Genomic DNA, 17,841 nt, shown 5'->3' on the forward strand with positions numbered 1-17,841 from the left:
TGAACAGGATGTCTTAAATGGCCATGTTGCCATGATTTGACTATGTCATCAAAGTCAGTGTTGGTTATGTTTGAGTAAAATTTTAGAAAGTTGTTAAATATATACTTTTTTCTGTTAGGATTGACAAAATCTGATGAAGGATCAATAAGGTAAAATGTATGGTCCTTCACGTTTGCATAGCCTAAAACCCAGTGCACGTTATCAATGTTCAATGGGAAAAATAGCTGTTCTGCAACAGAAATATCTGCAATTGATTTTGTAAGCAACCAGTGGTTAGGTTTGATATTTTCTCCTTGGACAAGACTTAATGTTGCAACATTGTCATGAACTATTGAACTGTTATGGTTGTCTTTTCCCATGAGTATAAGCCCTACAGCCTCTATGACAGAGTTGTCCAGCAAAGATTTGCCCCGTAACAGTTCAATATCATTAATGTACAAGCAACACTTTGAGTTGTTCCGACCTTCGATGGAACAAACAATGTAATTTTTCCTCTGTGGTAATTGAGTATAATAGTTAGGGTCAGAAATCAAGCCATTATCTAAAATCAGATTTGTTATCGTTAATTGGTGTTCATGTGTCATAACGTAAGGTTTTTGAACATGATTTTGCAAGTACTTAGATTGGAAATAGCTTGGGCGAGTTATCTTAGAGGGTTTTTCCCAAGACTCCTCGACAACATCCATGTCTTCATCTGACAGCAAAAGCATTCCAGTTTTATTGTTTCAGGTACTGTCTGTGCTTTAGAATTTTTCTTAGATTTAGTACTCAATTTCAAATGTCTTTTAACCACATTATTCCTCGGTTTACGAACACAGCAACCTTCCTTAGGTATGTTTAGTGTGATTTCTTTGCAACGGGCCTCAATAACCCTTCTTACCATCCTAATAAACCTGTTAGCTCTGAGATTAGTTTGTCCCTTTAAAATTACATTTTTAACCATACCAAACCAACTTTCAACCGGGGCATTGCTTAATCTCTTTAATGCTGTAACATTAACTTTGCTTTTTAACATAATGGCAGACCACAGTGGTAAAAAAGCTACAAATCTCTTAGCAATGAGAATTGCTAATTTCGGGCAGTAAAACGGATTCTTATTAGGCCTACAGTCTATATTTGAGATGTCAGGGCTACTTTCTTCAGATATAGGACAAAGGTCTATATCTTCTTTGTTTTCATCATTTAGAGAACTTTACAACTAACCTATGCATAGAAAACAATTCAGCCCTTGTTTGACAAATTTCGTAAAAGAATGGACTTTTTTTTATAAGTTGTACAACTTGTATCATGAAACATTTCATCTGTACATACATTTTCACTATCAAAATCTGTTTCAAATGTGTTTTCCTCAACAGTGCATTCAAAGTTTAAAATACCTAAAGCATATTGAACCTCTGAGTTGTTGTTGAAGGTCATTAGTATAGTGAAGGTGTGACTTAATATTGTTTTAATCTTTTCATATGAAGTACAGTTTATGATAAAACAAAGTATTTGTAAAGCTAACTGTTTAATTGATTTTCGTTCCCTTGACTGCAAATTTAATGTTGCTGCATATATATTACACATATTTTCACGAAATGGCAACAGCAGACATGTACAGTAACTGTGACCGGTTGTACACTGGCTTTGTTATGTACATAGTTGTGGCAGTGGATTAAGTATGAAGTTAGGTCCATTTTGTTCCATTGCACAATGACAGCTTCGATTAGGGCCCAGCTAAAGTCCACAACGACTCTTTGAGCAAGAGGCCACTTATTTTCTCGAATAAGAAAATCTTTTAGTTTTAATAGCCAACCTCCAATAGAAATTGCATTATGTTTGCAAGTAATATATTCAGACAATGGTAAAATGTAACCATTCGTTTGGAATACGATACTATAATATAACACTCTTTTACCATTACATTGATCAACTGGACGTACAACCTTGCCAGTTGCATCCAGATGAAGCACAAAATCATGTTTTAATTGCTTAGTTTTTTGTTTAGCTAAGTAGGCAACATTTAAAACATCTTTGCTATAAATAATAGGTTCAAAGGGATGTGTTACATGTTGCAAATACCTACTTTCAGGGTCACTTTGTTGGTCTCTCATTAAAAACAAATCAGTTAGGCAATCTTTATGTAAATCATCCTTAGCTAATTCCTCTCATTTAGCAAGCCTTAAAACACTATAAGATTTTGCATCTTGTATATTGTTTAATTGCACTCCCTCAACATCACACTTCTTGACACTCTCCAATCTAATAATAGATGCACTTGTTTGCATGAGTTTTTCCTTCATTACATCTCTAGCAACTCCACTTAATTCTCTTGTGTTTTTTCTAGGGTGTATACATTCACTCACATTAGTGTAAACATCTACTTTAATGGAATTTGATTCTTCATTATTGCAACAATCTAACCTAAATGTGGTAACATAATTATGGCCACAATAACAATATATAGACATCAGCTTCTTTGAGGGGTGTTTACAATAGTTAACATTGTTCATTTAAAAAATGCAGCCCTTACTTACAGAAAACAAACAATCAGATATTACTTTGGGATAAATTTTTGTTATTAATTTACCTTTATCATCTACTAATTGTGACCACACTGATAGAGGAATAAAAAACGTGGTCATGTAGTGTGTACACAAGAAAATCCTTTGCTGTTTGTCAGTTTTTGAGTTGTTTGAAAAAATATCTAACTTTACACAAACTGAGCTAGTGCGCTTGGACGTTGTATATTCACAGTTGTCTCGCTGTGCACATGTAACTTTATAGGCATTATTCATTTCACATTGAGATTGATCTAGTTGACACAGCTTAGCATCCCCATTAATTACAAATTGAGAGTCATCATATTCGATTACTTTTGAATTAACAACCCCATTATTTTCAGATTGAGAATCATCAAATTCACAAAGTTTTGCATTATCAAACCCTGTTATCTCTAAATGATCAATGTCTGTGACTCTAGGTTCAACAATGCTCCTTGGTTTTTGAGATATAAATTTTTTACTAATTCGTCAAATCAGTATAGCCTAGAAATGAACTAGCCCAACTTCTACCTGTTGTAGAACCCATCATAACCATGGTATGGTAATGCAATTTATTTCACAGGTAGTTTATGACATTATGATCATACCACATAAGATTCATCAATATGGTGTAAACGGTTTTTGAGATATAAATTTTTAACTAATTCGTCAAATCAGTATAGCCTAGAAATGAACTAGCCCAACTTCTACCTGTTGTAGAACCCATCATAACCATGGTATGGTAATGCAATTTATTTCACAGGTAGGTTATGACATTATGATCATACCACATAAGATTCATCAATATGGTGTAAACGGTTTTTGAGATATAAATTTTTAACTAATTCGTCAAATTAGTATAGCCCAGAAATGAACTAGCCCAACTTCTACCTGTTGTAGAACCCATCATAACCATGGTATGGTAATGCAATTTATTTCACAGGTAGTTTATGACATTATGATCATACCACATAAGATTCATCAATATGGTGTAAACGGTTTTTGAGATATAAGTTTTTAACTAATTCGTCAAATCAGTATAGCATAGAAATGAACTAGCCCAACTTCTACCTCTTATACAAACCACCATAACCATGGTATGGGAATGCAATTTATTTCACAGGTAGCTTAAGACATAATGATCATACTATATAAAATTTATCAAAATTGTGTAAACGTATATCGAGATACAAATTTTTTAATGAATGGTTAAATCAGTAGCCTAGACACGAACAGGCACAAATTCTACCTCTTATGGAAACCATCATAACAATGGTATGGAATTGCAATTTATTTCACAGGTAGCTTAAAACATTATCATCATACTATATAAAATATTAAAATTGTGTAAACGTATATCGAGATACATATTTTTACTGAATGGGTAAATCAGTAGCCTAGAAACGAACAGGCACAACTTCTATCTCTTATGGAAACCATCATAACCATGGTATGGGATTGCAATTTATTTCTCAGGTAGCTTAAAACATGATGATCATACTACATAAAAATCAATAAAATTGTTTAAACGATTTTTGAGATATACATTTTTAACTAAATCGGCAGATCAGATGCCTTGAAATGAACAGGCACAACTTCTACCACTTATAGATTCCATCATAACCATGGTATGGAAATGCGATTTATTTCTCAGTTAGAGTAAGACATTATGATTATACTACATAAAAATCATTAAAATCTTGTAAACGGTTTTCGAGATATAAATTTTTAACTATATCGGCCAATCAGTAACCTAGGAATGAACAGGCCCAACTTCTACCTCTTATAGAAACCGTCATAAGAATGGTATGGGAATGCAATTTATTTTACAGGTAGCTTAAGACATTATAATCATACTACATAAAAATTATCAAAATCGTTTAAACGATTTTTGAGATATAAATTTTTAACTGAATCGGCCAATCAGTAACCTAGTAATGAACAGGCCTAACTTCTACCTCTTATAGAAACCATCATAACAATGGTATGGGAATGCAATTTATTTCTCAGGTAGCTTAAAACATGATGATCATACTACATAAAAATCATTAAAATTGTTTAAACGATTTTTGAGATATACATTTTTAACTAAATCGGCAAATCAGTTGCCTTGAAATGAACAGGCACTACTTCTACCACTTATAGAAACCATCATAAGCATGGTATGGGAATGCAATTTATTTCTCCTACATAAAAATCATTAAAATCTTGTAAACTGTTTTCGAGATATAAATCTTTAACTATATCGGCCAATCAGTAACCTAGGAATGAACAGGCCCAACTTCTACCTCTTATAGAAACCGTCATAAGAATGGTATGGGAATGCAATTTATTTTACAGGTAGCTTAAGACATTATGATCATACTACATAAAAATGATTAAAATCGTTTAAACGATTTTTGAGATATATAATTTTAACTGAATCGGCAAGTCAGTAGCCTAGAAATGGACAGGCCCAACTTCTACCTCTTATAGAAACCATCATAACAATGGTATGGGAATGCAATTTATTTCTCAGGTAGCTTTAAACATGATGATCATACTACATAAAAATCATTAAAATTGTTTAAACGATTTTTGAGATATACATTTTTAACTAAATCGGCAGATCAGATGCCTTGAAATGAACAGGCATAATTTCTACCACTTATAGATTCCATCATAACCATGGTATGGAAATGCAATTTATTTCTCAGTTAGAGTAAGACATTATGATCCTACTACATAAAAATCATAAAAATCTTGTAAACGGTTTTCGAGTTATAAATTTTTAACTATATCGGCCAATCAGTAACCTAGGAATGAACAGGCCCAACTTCTACCTCTTATAGAAACAGTCATAAGAATGGTATGGGAATGCAATTTATTTTACAGGTAGCTTAAGACATTATGATCATACTACATAAAAATGATTAAAATCGTTTAAACGATTTTTGAGATATACAATTTTAACTGAATCGGCAAGTCAGTAGCCTAGAAATGAACAGGCCCAACTTCTACCTCTTATAGAAACCATCATTACAATGGTATGGGAATGCAATTTATTTCTCAGGTAGCTTAAAACATGATGATCATACTACATAAAAATCATTAAAATTGTTTAAACGATTTTTGAGATATACATTTTTAACTAAATCGGCAGATCAGTTGCCTTGAAATGAACAGGCACAACTTCTACCACTTATAGATTCCATCATAAGCATGGTATGGAAATGCAATTTATTTCTCAGTTAGCTTAAGACATTATGATCATACTACATAAAAATCATTAAAATCTTGTAAACGGTTTTTGAGATATAAATTTTTAACTATATCGGCCAATCAGTAACCTAGGAATGACAGGCCCAACTTCTACCTCTTATAGAAACCGTCATAAGAATGGTATGGCAATGCAATTTATTTCACAGGTAGCTTAAGACATTATGATCATACTACATAAAAATCATTAAAATCGTTTAAACGATTTTTGAGATATACATTTTTAACTAAATCGGCAAATCAGTTGCCTTGAAATGAACAGGCACAACTTCTACCACTTATAGATTCCATCATAACCATGGTATGGGAATCCAATTTATTTCTCAGGTTGCTTAAGTACTTATAATTATACTACATAAAAATTATCAAAATCTTATAAACCGTTTTTGAAGATTTTTGTTTTTACTAGCTCACGTTTTTATACTATCTTCGCACGTGGGAGTACATTGCGTGATACAATTATGGTATAGAAACAAGTGTTATTTGTGGTTAATATACTTTATTTAGACACCTCAGTCACATATAAATGGTACATTAGTAAAACAAACACTTTAAAACTGCTCAAAACGTATGATTTAAACATAAAATGTTTTTGAGGTTAGGAAGTTTTGACACGTGAAACATGTGTTTGAGGTTAGGACGTTTTGATACATGAAATTGAGGTTAGGAAGTTTTGATGCCACGGCCTTCTTGATCTACTGATCTGACGGTGACGTCATAGCTTAATGTTGGTTTATTGGCAGTTTCACAGACATTTATAAGTAATCACATTGGGTGCGGTGAAAATATCAGTGGGTGCTTCCCCAGGGCCTAGGTAAGGTTAAAACGATATATCGAATGAAACAATCGAATAATCAATATTTTCATTCAAATCAGTGTAGCTCCTAAAGTAAAGTGCAGTCATTTTTGCATTAACACGTTAGCTGCCACGTCACCCCGATCGGGGTGCCACCAGTTGGCTCGTATGTGAGCACTGTCACCCCGATCGGGGCGACAGTTGTAATTTGTAAGGGTTTTTTCTTTGCCGCTATTTGACAGTCTTTGATGTTCAATGGCAGTCAAACATTGTGGCTTATAAATACATACTCCAAGCTAACTAGATATCAATGTTATATTGCATTCTGATGTTTATAACATGCCCAAACTTACGTCACAAAGTACTGAAATGTTGTCACCCCGATCGGGGTGACGCTATTTTTTTTCAACAATTTTATCTACTCTTTATTGAAATATGTACCATAAAATGACGTAACGTTTATCTTATTCAGTTGGTGTTAGCGAATTTCCCATATAGGGAATAAGCTATTACCGTAGGTCTCATGGTAAGACCTAGACCCGGGACCGATTTACTTTTTCGTTTTGAGGTCCCCAGAGGCCAAAAACACCATCCGTTCAAATTCATATATATATATATTTATATATGTGTCCGTTAGCGCGATAACTCGAGCAAAATTGATCCGATTTTGATGAAATTTGGTACAAACGTGTAAACCTACATTTATTTGAACGAGTTCGCAAACCAGCATAATCGGACCATGGGATCAGGGGTTTATGGGACGTTTTATGGGGTAAAAATGGGTTTTTCTCATTTTTGACCCTAAAAACTTTAAATTTCTAAATTTCTCTCTAGACCATTTTGAAGAGCTTAAAAAAGCAATTAATTTAGTATATTGAAGTTTTTTTGAATGTTCATTGACTACGGAGAAAATTTAAAAAATTGTAAATTTAAAATTCCCATGTTATTTTTATGGAGAATAAATAAACTGTTCTAGTTTGCTTGTTTATGGATATATTTTAATCAAATTTGGCAATTTGGCTTATTTCATACTAAGCTATCAATATTTCAATTGAAAAAACACACCTCAACATCTTCCCCGTAGCAGCAAACCTAACTACTCACTAAAATTAATGTTATTTAAATAGGAAATAAATCTGTAAATTTATAGGGAATATTTTAGTAGAAATCAAGCCGGGTAAATGGAAATTCGCTTAGTATGCAGGCTTGCTGCGACGGGGGTGTTTATATTTTATACGGGGTTTTTGTATCTTATGACTGAAATTATGTCCTTAACCAAAACATAAAAGTAAGTATTTGGGTTATACTGATGAAAAACAGATAAGAAAGAAAACAAACATATTTTTTAAATCTTTTATGTCAAACTGTAAACAATATTACATTGCTAAAAAAAACTAAATATATGTATAATAATGAATAAAAACATGACCATTGTTGCTGTGCTCGCTCTCTGACATTGACAGGAGGGTAGGTTGAAAGTCAGGGTCGATGTCCATTTCGTCGTCCCTGTCTGACTCATCACTGTCTTTAGCACTACCTCCCAAAAAACCATCACTCAGATCTCCAAAATCTAGTTCACTTGACATTGGTAAACCCAAAAAACGTTTGATATCTTCATCACCAAGATTGTCACTCATATTGGACAAAAGCCACAACACACTATGAAAACCGACACGAAAACTAGGCTATAAATAGCTAAAAAGTATAACACAAGAAGAAGTAAACATAACACAGTCGAGTAATAAGCAGGTGTTGTTGTCTTCACACACCAAATGCCGCTACTGCCAACCGAACAAAATGAAATACATCCCAAATGATCGAAATTCAGTGCCACCCCGATCAGGGTGACAGTGATTTTTTCCAGCAAAGTTTGACTGAAAACAATCACTGTCACCACGATCGGGGTGACACTTTTTCCGCCATTTTCTTTTAGGTATTTGGACAGATAACATTATAACTAACCTAGATAAGTATAAATAACATCATATAACTAAAATATTAGGTGAGCATATAGTTGGCAATGCAACAATCCCCCCCAAAAATAGCCTTGGCAGCTAACGTGTTAAATCTTATCTTTTGTTCCCATAAGTAAGTAAGTACCTACCTTGCATTGGTAGGCCTATCCAGGTCAGAAATGGTGTTTTGAGCATCTTCCTCCAAAAATTTGTGTCCAAAATCGCCGGTCACCAACGCAAACATGTAAAACAAACACACTAAAACACACTAGGTAGGCCTACTGTAACTTATTATTTACCTACAATTATTTATAAGCTCTTCCTCCCTCTCATTGTTTTTTACGCTCCAACTGCGTCATGGAACTGGTTGAAAACAATTCCCTAAGCTCAATTTAAAGTCACTAAAACTAAACCTACATTACAAACGATACTGTAGTGTCATATAGGCCTAACAGTCAAAAAACACAAAAGAAGTACGTCAATAAGTGTGCAGTTATTAAATTTGTAGCCTAAGTAGAAATTTACAGATTACTGGTGACTGCCACCGGTCCACGGGAACGGCAGGCGAAACACACACAATAGAGATTAGGTTAGGCTAGTAACGCACACGCAATAATTCCCGCCTATTCTTTTAGAAAGAGCCGCAGTGACTGATTCATTTGAGCGGGACTTGGCCGAGCACCGGTGACCGGGCTGGCCCGCACACAATTTTTGTGGCCGGTCCTTCGTGACCGGCAAGTTCATGCAAGTTTATGCACTCGAGGTGTTAATGTAGCCTAATAACTTAACCCTCCGAGTGTTATTTGTCGATGTATCGACACATAACACACTTTGTGTAGTGTTTTGTGTTGATGCATCGACTCACAAACACTGTTTACGGCGAAGGCTCTATGACTGACAAAATCGGATTGAACTGGATCGAGTTAGGTATCATTTTATTTGACAGATTCAAGGCTTTCTCCGGAGGTCTGTCTCTAAGCGCTTTTCATTTTAGTTCCGAAAATATTGTAGCAGACAGCTGACGTGCGTATTTGTTAACAGCTTGGTTAACCTCGGACCGATGACTGATGTGTTTTATTACGTTTATCATTGTTTTAGTGTTAAAAATCAAAAGTAGTGATATACGTGGTGCATTATAAGAAGATTTAAGTGATTTTGAAGGGCTGGTTGATGATCCTGAAGAAGTAGGTAGTGATATTGATGTAAATTATCAGCCAGATTCCTAACTATGGTTAGGCTATGCATTCTTAGCTAAACGCTATGTACTGAAATCTGTTTTTTGCCCATAACTTATTTATTTGCAAATCTACTTCCTTATATTATTATATATTTGTAATCCTCATAAAATTTAGAACAAAGTGGCTATTTTCAAATATTTATAGGCCTGTAGCCTAATTTATACAATTTCATTGAGCGCGAACTTATTTTTTTTTTTTAATTTTCCAAAATATTTTTGTTTTACCTAAAAAAATTTTTTGAAACAAATGTTCCTTATGTTTTATGTATAATATTGAAGCCCATGATTTTCCAAACAAAATGGTATATAGAACAGTATAATTAACATTGTTTTCAAGCTTCTCAGATCAGTTTTAATAAAACCTTGCAAATGAGCAAAAAATAGGCAGACATTAAGGCCAAAACAAGGGACACTCGGAGGGTTAAATGATTTTCTTTGTGGGTCTTTCCGAGAAGAAGACCGCAACACCATTCTTTTGAACATTGTGCCTGGCTTTTAGGTTATTATATGCCTAGGCCTAGTTTATATTGTTTACAATAATGATTTTAAAGCAAGGTAGGTTACTTGTTGGCCTAAACTAAATTTACGTTTTTCTTAACTTGTGAAAAGAGAGGAATCGCAAATTGGCGTCTTTATAAGATAAATTTATATCTTTTACAAATTGAGCCAACTTAAAATACAACTTTTGTTCTTATGTTAAGTAATACATTGTTTGTTAGGCTGTTAAGTTTACTAAGTTAAGTTAAAGAATTCAATTTATTTCATGCGTTTCTCAGGCCTAGCCTATTTAACTTAACTTATGTTAGTTCACAGGTTCTCTGTGGAACTGTATCTCCCTAAATCTCATGGATTGATGGATTTGTAAATAACTTACTACTTATTGTAGGCTACGGTGCTTAACTCAAAATAAGTTAACTTAGGCCTATTTGGGAAATAAGTAAAGTTCCAACTTAAGGTATTTTTCTAAAAAGCAACTTAACATAGTGTACAGTTCTGCAGAGAACCTGCAATATATTATTGCATTAATAATAACATAGACAAATGGAATAAATATAGACCGTCAGTTGTGCTGGGGTTAGTATAAGTTCTGGCGTCCACCGCTAGGTTTGCCGTGTAGTTACGGCGCATACTGCTGCAGCTTCTGCTGGTCACATACGGCTCCTGCGCTCCTCGCCTGCAGCAGTGTGCGCTGTAACTACACAGCACTCCTAGCGGTGGGTGCCGGAACCTTCCTTTGACAGTCTATATTCATTCTATTTGTCTATGATAATGAATAGGCCTATATCCATTTGGTTCCATAGAAATATCGTAAAATTGAATTTAATGCCATAAGATAATACCCCCGCCGGGCTGCACTTTAGTTTACGTCCTACACTCATTCGAATGAATATCTCGATCAATATATCGATTATTTAATTCGATATATCAAGTTTGGTAACCGAATGAAATAATCGATATATTGAATAATCTATCAAATAATCTATATATCGATATTCATTCAAATGAGTGTAGGACGTAAACTAAAGTGTAGCCCCCGCTGCAGGAAACCTGCGGACTAAGCAAATTTCCCTTCGTCTGAATTAATTTTCAATTTAATCTTAGTTATTTATACAACATTGGTTTAACAATTACCTAGGTTTGCTGCTATATGGAGTTTCTCTGTTACCAATAAACGTACAAAAACACTTTGATATACTAAATTAATTGTTTATTTAAGCTCATAAAAAAAGGTTGAGAGATAAATTGGAAAATTTTGTGTTTTGAGATTCAAAAAATTAGAAAAACCTATTTTTACCCTATAAAACCCCTCGTAACTTAAAACCCCGTTCCTATGGTCCGATCATGCTGGTTCGTGGACTCATTCAAGTTTAACCTGCCTTACACCAAATTTAATCAAAATCGCAGAATAATTACTTGAGTTATCTCGTTCACGGACACACACACACACATATATATATATATATAAATATATATATACAGGGTGTCCCATGTAAGGTGTCTCAAATTGATTACGGAAAAACAGCTTAACGTATAAGGATGAAATAAAATTATTTCCCGCTAAATTGACCCCAAGGAATAATGTAAAAATATTTTAAGTTTTTTTACGATACAGGGTGTGCCAAAAACTAAGGGTCACTAGTTCGAATCTCGTAATTTTCAAATTTAAGCACATGTCATGTTATACACCGTGGTTTTAAAGGTATTTAATAGAAGAACATTTTGGCAAAAACAGAAATTACAGTAGACTCCCTCTTATCCGGACACCTTTTAACCGGACATCGGTTTAACCAGACTACACTTGGCGGAAATGACATCTCTTTAACCGGACAATTTTGATCAGCACATCGGATTAACCGGACTAGATCGGCAGGAAGTGGGCGGTACTGAAACGACTGTTCTCGTGGTAAAGATTTGAGACTACTGATCACTTTTCTAAGTACGTAATAATCATTATTGGCTTATACAGTATGCATCTAAACGGTCCGTTTTAACAAGTTTTTGGGACGTCGGTTTAACCGGAAAAAACGTTATCCGAAGTGGCCTCGGTCCCGAGGAGTCCGGATAAGAGGGAGTCTAACTGTAATTATCTTGTTCCGTTTCAAAATGGCGCCATTAAGTTTTTTGTTGTTTACACAAAAACTAAAAGAGATACGAAACACTGTAATTGTAAATTACAAAGTTAAGAATTAAAAAACCTATATAATGATATGCCGCTTGACATATGTTGCTATTTAAAAATTTTCAAAAATCAATTTTTTAAAATTTTTATTATTTAAAAAAACCGTTAATTGTAGCATATCACAGTAAAGCTAATTTCATAAAGAGTAAGAAAATTCAACTGGAGAAGGGCTAAGTGCATTAACGCAGAGTATTAAAAACATAGGCTATTGATTTTTCCCAAAAATACTGTCGCCATTTTCAAATGGAAAAATATCCCTATTTGCTAAAAATAACATCAAAACATTATCAACGCTTTTTCTTTATTTTATCCTTAGTTTTTTTCTAAGATATTTAAGAATAAAATTGGAAGAAACTATGAATCTTCAATTTCTATGTGGTTACCATATCAACAGCATCTTATTGAAAATAAAAAAAAAAACAGTTTTAGGTTAAATATTGTTAGTTTTGTTTATTAAATATGAATACAAACGTAAATAAATCATAAATCAATTTGATCTTTACATTGGCAAAAAAATAAACAATATTTTGTAAGTTAATGGATATTTGAATTGGATAACCATCGATATTAATTATTATTCATCAGATAATATATTGCTAGTTCTCTGCGAAACTGTACCCGTAACATAATACAAAATTAGGCCTAGTTCAAACTTTAATGTTAAACACACTTTTGGCAAATTTCCCAATAGGGAAGTAGCTATTACCGTAGGTGGCACGGTAAGACCTAGACCCGGGACCGATTTACTTTTTCATTTTGATGTCTCCATAGGCCAAAAACACCATTCGTTCAAATTTTTATATATAGGCCTACACGTCCGTGAACGCAATAACTTGAGTAGGCCTAATTTTTGTCAGATTTTGGTGAAATTTGGTTCAAATGTGTAAAGCGAGATAAACTTGAATGAGTTCGCGAACCAGCATGATCGGACCATGGGAACGGGGCTTTACGGGGGGTTTTATGGGGTAAAAATTGATTTTTTCTCACTTTTGACCCTCAAAACACAAAATTTCCCTTTAGACCTTTGTCAAGAGCTTAAAAAAACAAATTATTTAGTAGGCCTATATAAAAGTATTTTTTTACGGTTATTGGTAACGGAGAAAATTAAAAATTCTCATGTTATTCTTATGGAGAGTATTGTAAAATGTTGTAGTTTGCTTGTTTATGGATATATTTGATTTATTTTATACTAAGCTACCAATATTTTACTAAAAACACACTTTATTAGTTTCCTTGTAGCAGCAAACCTAGGTACTCGTTAAACCTAATGCTATTTAAATATATTTTATTGAAAATCAATTCAGACAAATGGAAATTCGTTTAGTCGGCAGGTTTGCTGCGGCGGGGGTATTTTGTTCTTATGATAAGTTAGAGATATTGGATGAGTTCTGTCATTCTCCTCTGGGAGCCACTGATTTATTTCTATAACTTAACTTATGGTAAATTAGCACCTTTTCATCTCGGAACATTACCTTAGGTATCCTTTGCTTAAAACCATATTAAACTTAAGTTATATTGGCTAAGCTGCCAGTTTCTCTCTCTCTTAGTTCCTTTAGTTAAGTGCTTACTGTACTTAATTTTGTAGCCTAAGGGATTTAATGTAATATTTGAATATTAAGGTCCTCAGAGCTAATTTTTAGTTCTTTCCTATTTTGTGTAGCTGCAATCCCATAGACCTATATGTGTCTAAATGCAAGATTTTGGAATTTCTAAACACTCTGTCAAAAATTAACTTAGAATCTTATTGTAACATCTAAAGATAAGAAAATTAGATTACGTTGTTTTTAAATTTTGAAAAATTAGTTGTACCTCAAGTGATTGTTAGATTTATTTCAGCCATCTTTTTTTTCAGAACTACTGTTCTTGATCACCAAGTATTTGGAGTCAGGTCCTTGCAGTTTGACTGCTCGGGTGAGTAACATCATTATTAGAATAAGTTTATTTAACTCTATACCCACTCAACGTTCAAAACATTGATTGGCTAATCCGGATCCTTGATTCCACAAAACTCTCAGTTAGTTGTGGTATCTAATTCGATACTTGGTGACTTTAGATTCGAGACGAAATTGTGAACATCTCGCTCGGTCACCAAGAAGTTGTAGCTATATAAGTTTGATTAGGCAGTTCAAGTCAACTAGATGTTTGTATGCTGGGAAGGGATTGGGCCGACCTCAAACTCCGCCAAACGCTGTGGAGAGAATCAAAGCGAAGTCTGTATTAGCCATTTGTTGACAGGATTCATGGTACTCAATTATGAAACTGAGACAAAACATAACCTTGTCAAAATAAACTTATAACCACGTCCTTTCCATTGTTGTAACAATCAGCTGTTTGAAGTCATGGAAACATACATAGCAACCGTTAGTTTTGCACCATTCTTTTTTAATAGCACTGTAGTTATTAACCTGTTTAATTAGATCACATGTTTTATATTATCTTTATATTGTTTCAGATTTTAAAACAAGAACTAGTTCAGAAAAAGGTGAGTGTGATTAGGCTATTGTACTTTTTATGGAGTTGGGTATCGGTAAATGTAACAAAGTAGCCTTTTGTATGTTAAGTCCCAATGAAATGTTTAGATTGGTTGAGCTTTTTGTAACCAAATCTAAACCAGAAAGTGAGAAAGGGATATAAATATCTTATGTAGGGGCCAAGCGTAAATCACATTCAAAATTGGTTTTCTTCATTGTATATGCTTCCACAAGGGTACTACCAACTCTGCCTGTAGATTATAAACAGAGGTAGGCCTTATTGTACGGCAACACAAATGCTTTTAATGCAAGCAGTCCAAACCCATGTGTTAGTGATTTTTGTGATATTGAAAAAAAAAATAACTCCACAAATCATTTTTAATGCATTGTCTATTTTCGAATGTGTATTAACTCATCAACATTATACTCTGTTTCACCAATTTCTCTTTTGATTTTTAGCTTTTACCGAAGCGTCTCGACTGGGAAGGAGAAGAACATGAACAATCATTAAGTGAATTTGTAAGTACCACAATTTAGATAGTTATTCAGGATTTCATTAAGCCTATTAATAGTCTGTTGGATGATCAGTAGATGAATTACATTTAAGCTTAAATAATAATTAAAACAAATAATAAACTCATAATTTTAGTAAACTAAGTGGATAATTTTCCAAAAATACCAACTCACTCTAGCTATGTGCTTTAGTTCATCAAAAATAAATTCGGTGACATCCTGATCTTAAGAAGAAGGAATCTCAACTGAAGCAATTAGATTACTTACATTCTCCAAGCTATTTGTGTGTAAGTTTATGATAAACAGATGGAACAATAACAAAGGTTTTACATTTCCCGAAATAATTATTTGTTTTGAATTTAAAGCTTAGTAACACCAACAACCAAGTTTCTAACATCAATTTAATTTACTGAGCCAAAAAATCTCTTTCATTGCAGGAACGGAAGTATCCACACATTCGTTCAACCCATCTTCTAGAGATCTGCAGTCGCATAGGTCCGATCCTCGACCGTGAGATCAAGCCTAATGTGAATGGACTGTCGACATTACTAGGAGCTGGACGTCAAAGTCTTCTAAGAACTGCCAAAGGTAATTATGTCTGTCTTTTGTACATGACTTGTTAACGATAATTTCAGAGTTTGGTAGGAATAAGGTACAGATAAGAAATCCCTGACACTGTTCCTACTCATGACTACGGCATGTCGGCTTCTTAAAGAGATCTTTATTAATTTTACCATACCTTATTCGTAATCTTTAGTGTAATTTTTTTGTGTGTTTGTATTGACGATGAAGCAGTTATTTACCTTTTTTAATTACCTTTTTTATGAATGGTGTTTAATCCTAAAGTACATCTAACGTGACATATTTATCAATAATTTGGAACTGCAGAGAACTAAGGTATTTATAGAAACATAAACCTATGGTTAAAAAAATTAGGCACTTACTCCTCTATGATGACCGAGGTGTTTCAGTTATCAAATTATGTTCTTCAGAGAGTGTGGAAATAGGTAGAAATTGTAGTTTTTGAAAGCAGCCTTTTAGCGAATTTCCCCTATAGGGAATAAGTTATTACCGTAGTACTCATGGAAAGACCTGGACCCGGGACCGATTTACTTTTTCGTTTTGAGGTCCCTAGAGACCAAAAACACCATCCGTTCAAATTCATATATATATATATATATATATATTTATATATGTGTCCGTTAGCGCGATAACTCGAGCAAATACCCCCGCCGCAGCAAACCTGCAGACTAAGCGAATTTCCATTTGACTGATTGGATTTACACTGAAATGTCTATTTAAAAATATAACATTTATTCCCTATCTAAATAGAATTAGTTTAACAAGTACTTAGGTTTGCTGCATCAGGGAGGGTAAAACTTTTTTTTTGTAAAATTTTAATAGTTAGTAAGAAATAAAAACATTTTCCAAATTTGATCAAAATATGTTCATAAACAAGCAAACTACAACAGTTTACTTATTCTCCATAAGAATAACATGGGAATTTTAAATTTACAATTTTTTGGAATTTTCCCCGTAACCATTAGGCGCATAATAACGCTTCAATATACTAAATTATTTGTTTTTTTAAGCTCTACAAAATGGTTTGGAAAGAAATTGCTAAATTTTATGTTTTTTGGGTCAAAAATGGGAAAAACCTATTTTTACCCCATAAAACCCCCCGTAAACCCCCGTTCCCATGGTCCGATCATGCTGGATCGCGAACTCGTTCGAATAAACGTAGGTTTACACGTTTGTACCAAATTTCATCAAAATCGGATCATTTTTGCTCGAGTTATCGTGCTAACGGACACATATATATATATATATATATATATAAATATATAAATATATAAATATATAAATATATAAATATATATATATATATGAATTTGAACGGATGGTATATTGGTCTCTAGGGAGCTCAAAACGAAAAAAATAATCGGCCCCGTGTCCAGGTCTTACAATGAGTACTACGGTAATAGCTTATTCCCTATATGGGAAATTCGCTAATATTCCCTATATGGGAAATTCGCTAAAATCATCCGATTTTGATGAAATTTGGTACAATTGTGTAAACCTACGTTTATTCGAACGAGTTCGCGAACCAGCATGATCGGACTATGGGAACAGGGGTTTATGGGGGGTTTTATGGGGCAAAAATAGGTTTTTCCCATTTTTGACCCTAAAAACTTAAAATTTAGCAATTTCTTTCCAAACCATTTTGTAGAGCTTAAAAAAACAAATGATTTAGTATATTGAAGCGTTATTATGCGCCTAAAGGTTACGGAGAAAATTCCAAAAAACTGTAAATTTAAAATTCCCATGTTATTCTTATGGAGAATAAGTAAACTGTTGTATTTTGCTTGTTTATGATCATATTTTGATCAAATTTGGGAAATGCATTCA

At 33.6% G+C, this 17,841-nt stretch overlaps 1 protein-coding gene across 1 annotated transcript in view; it reads left to right on the plus strand.

Annotated features, from left to right (window-relative positions):
• Window positions 1-17,841, plus strand: part of LOC128991788 (bromodomain and WD repeat-containing protein 3-like) — a 60,465-nt gene that overhangs the window by 7,702 nt on the left and 34,922 nt on the right. Inside the window, exons 3-6 of the mRNA XM_054414975.1 lie at window positions 14,301-14,359; window positions 14,901-14,930; window positions 15,379-15,438; window positions 15,870-16,020. Of these exons, the coding sequence (XP_054270950.1) occupies window positions 14,301-14,359; window positions 14,901-14,930; window positions 15,379-15,438; window positions 15,870-16,020 (300 nt within the window). The remainder of the gene's footprint in view (window positions 1-14,300; window positions 14,360-14,900; window positions 14,931-15,378; window positions 15,439-15,869; window positions 16,021-17,841) is intronic.

Source organism: Macrosteles quadrilineatus, unplaced genomic scaffold (genome assembly GCF_028750875.1).
Source record: "Macrosteles quadrilineatus isolate MER2022 unplaced genomic scaffold, UCM_ALF_1.0 Scaffold_4__1_contigs__length_99947679, whole genome shotgun sequence".
Taxonomy (NCBI): domain Eukaryota; kingdom Metazoa; phylum Arthropoda; class Insecta; order Hemiptera; family Cicadellidae; genus Macrosteles; species Macrosteles quadrilineatus.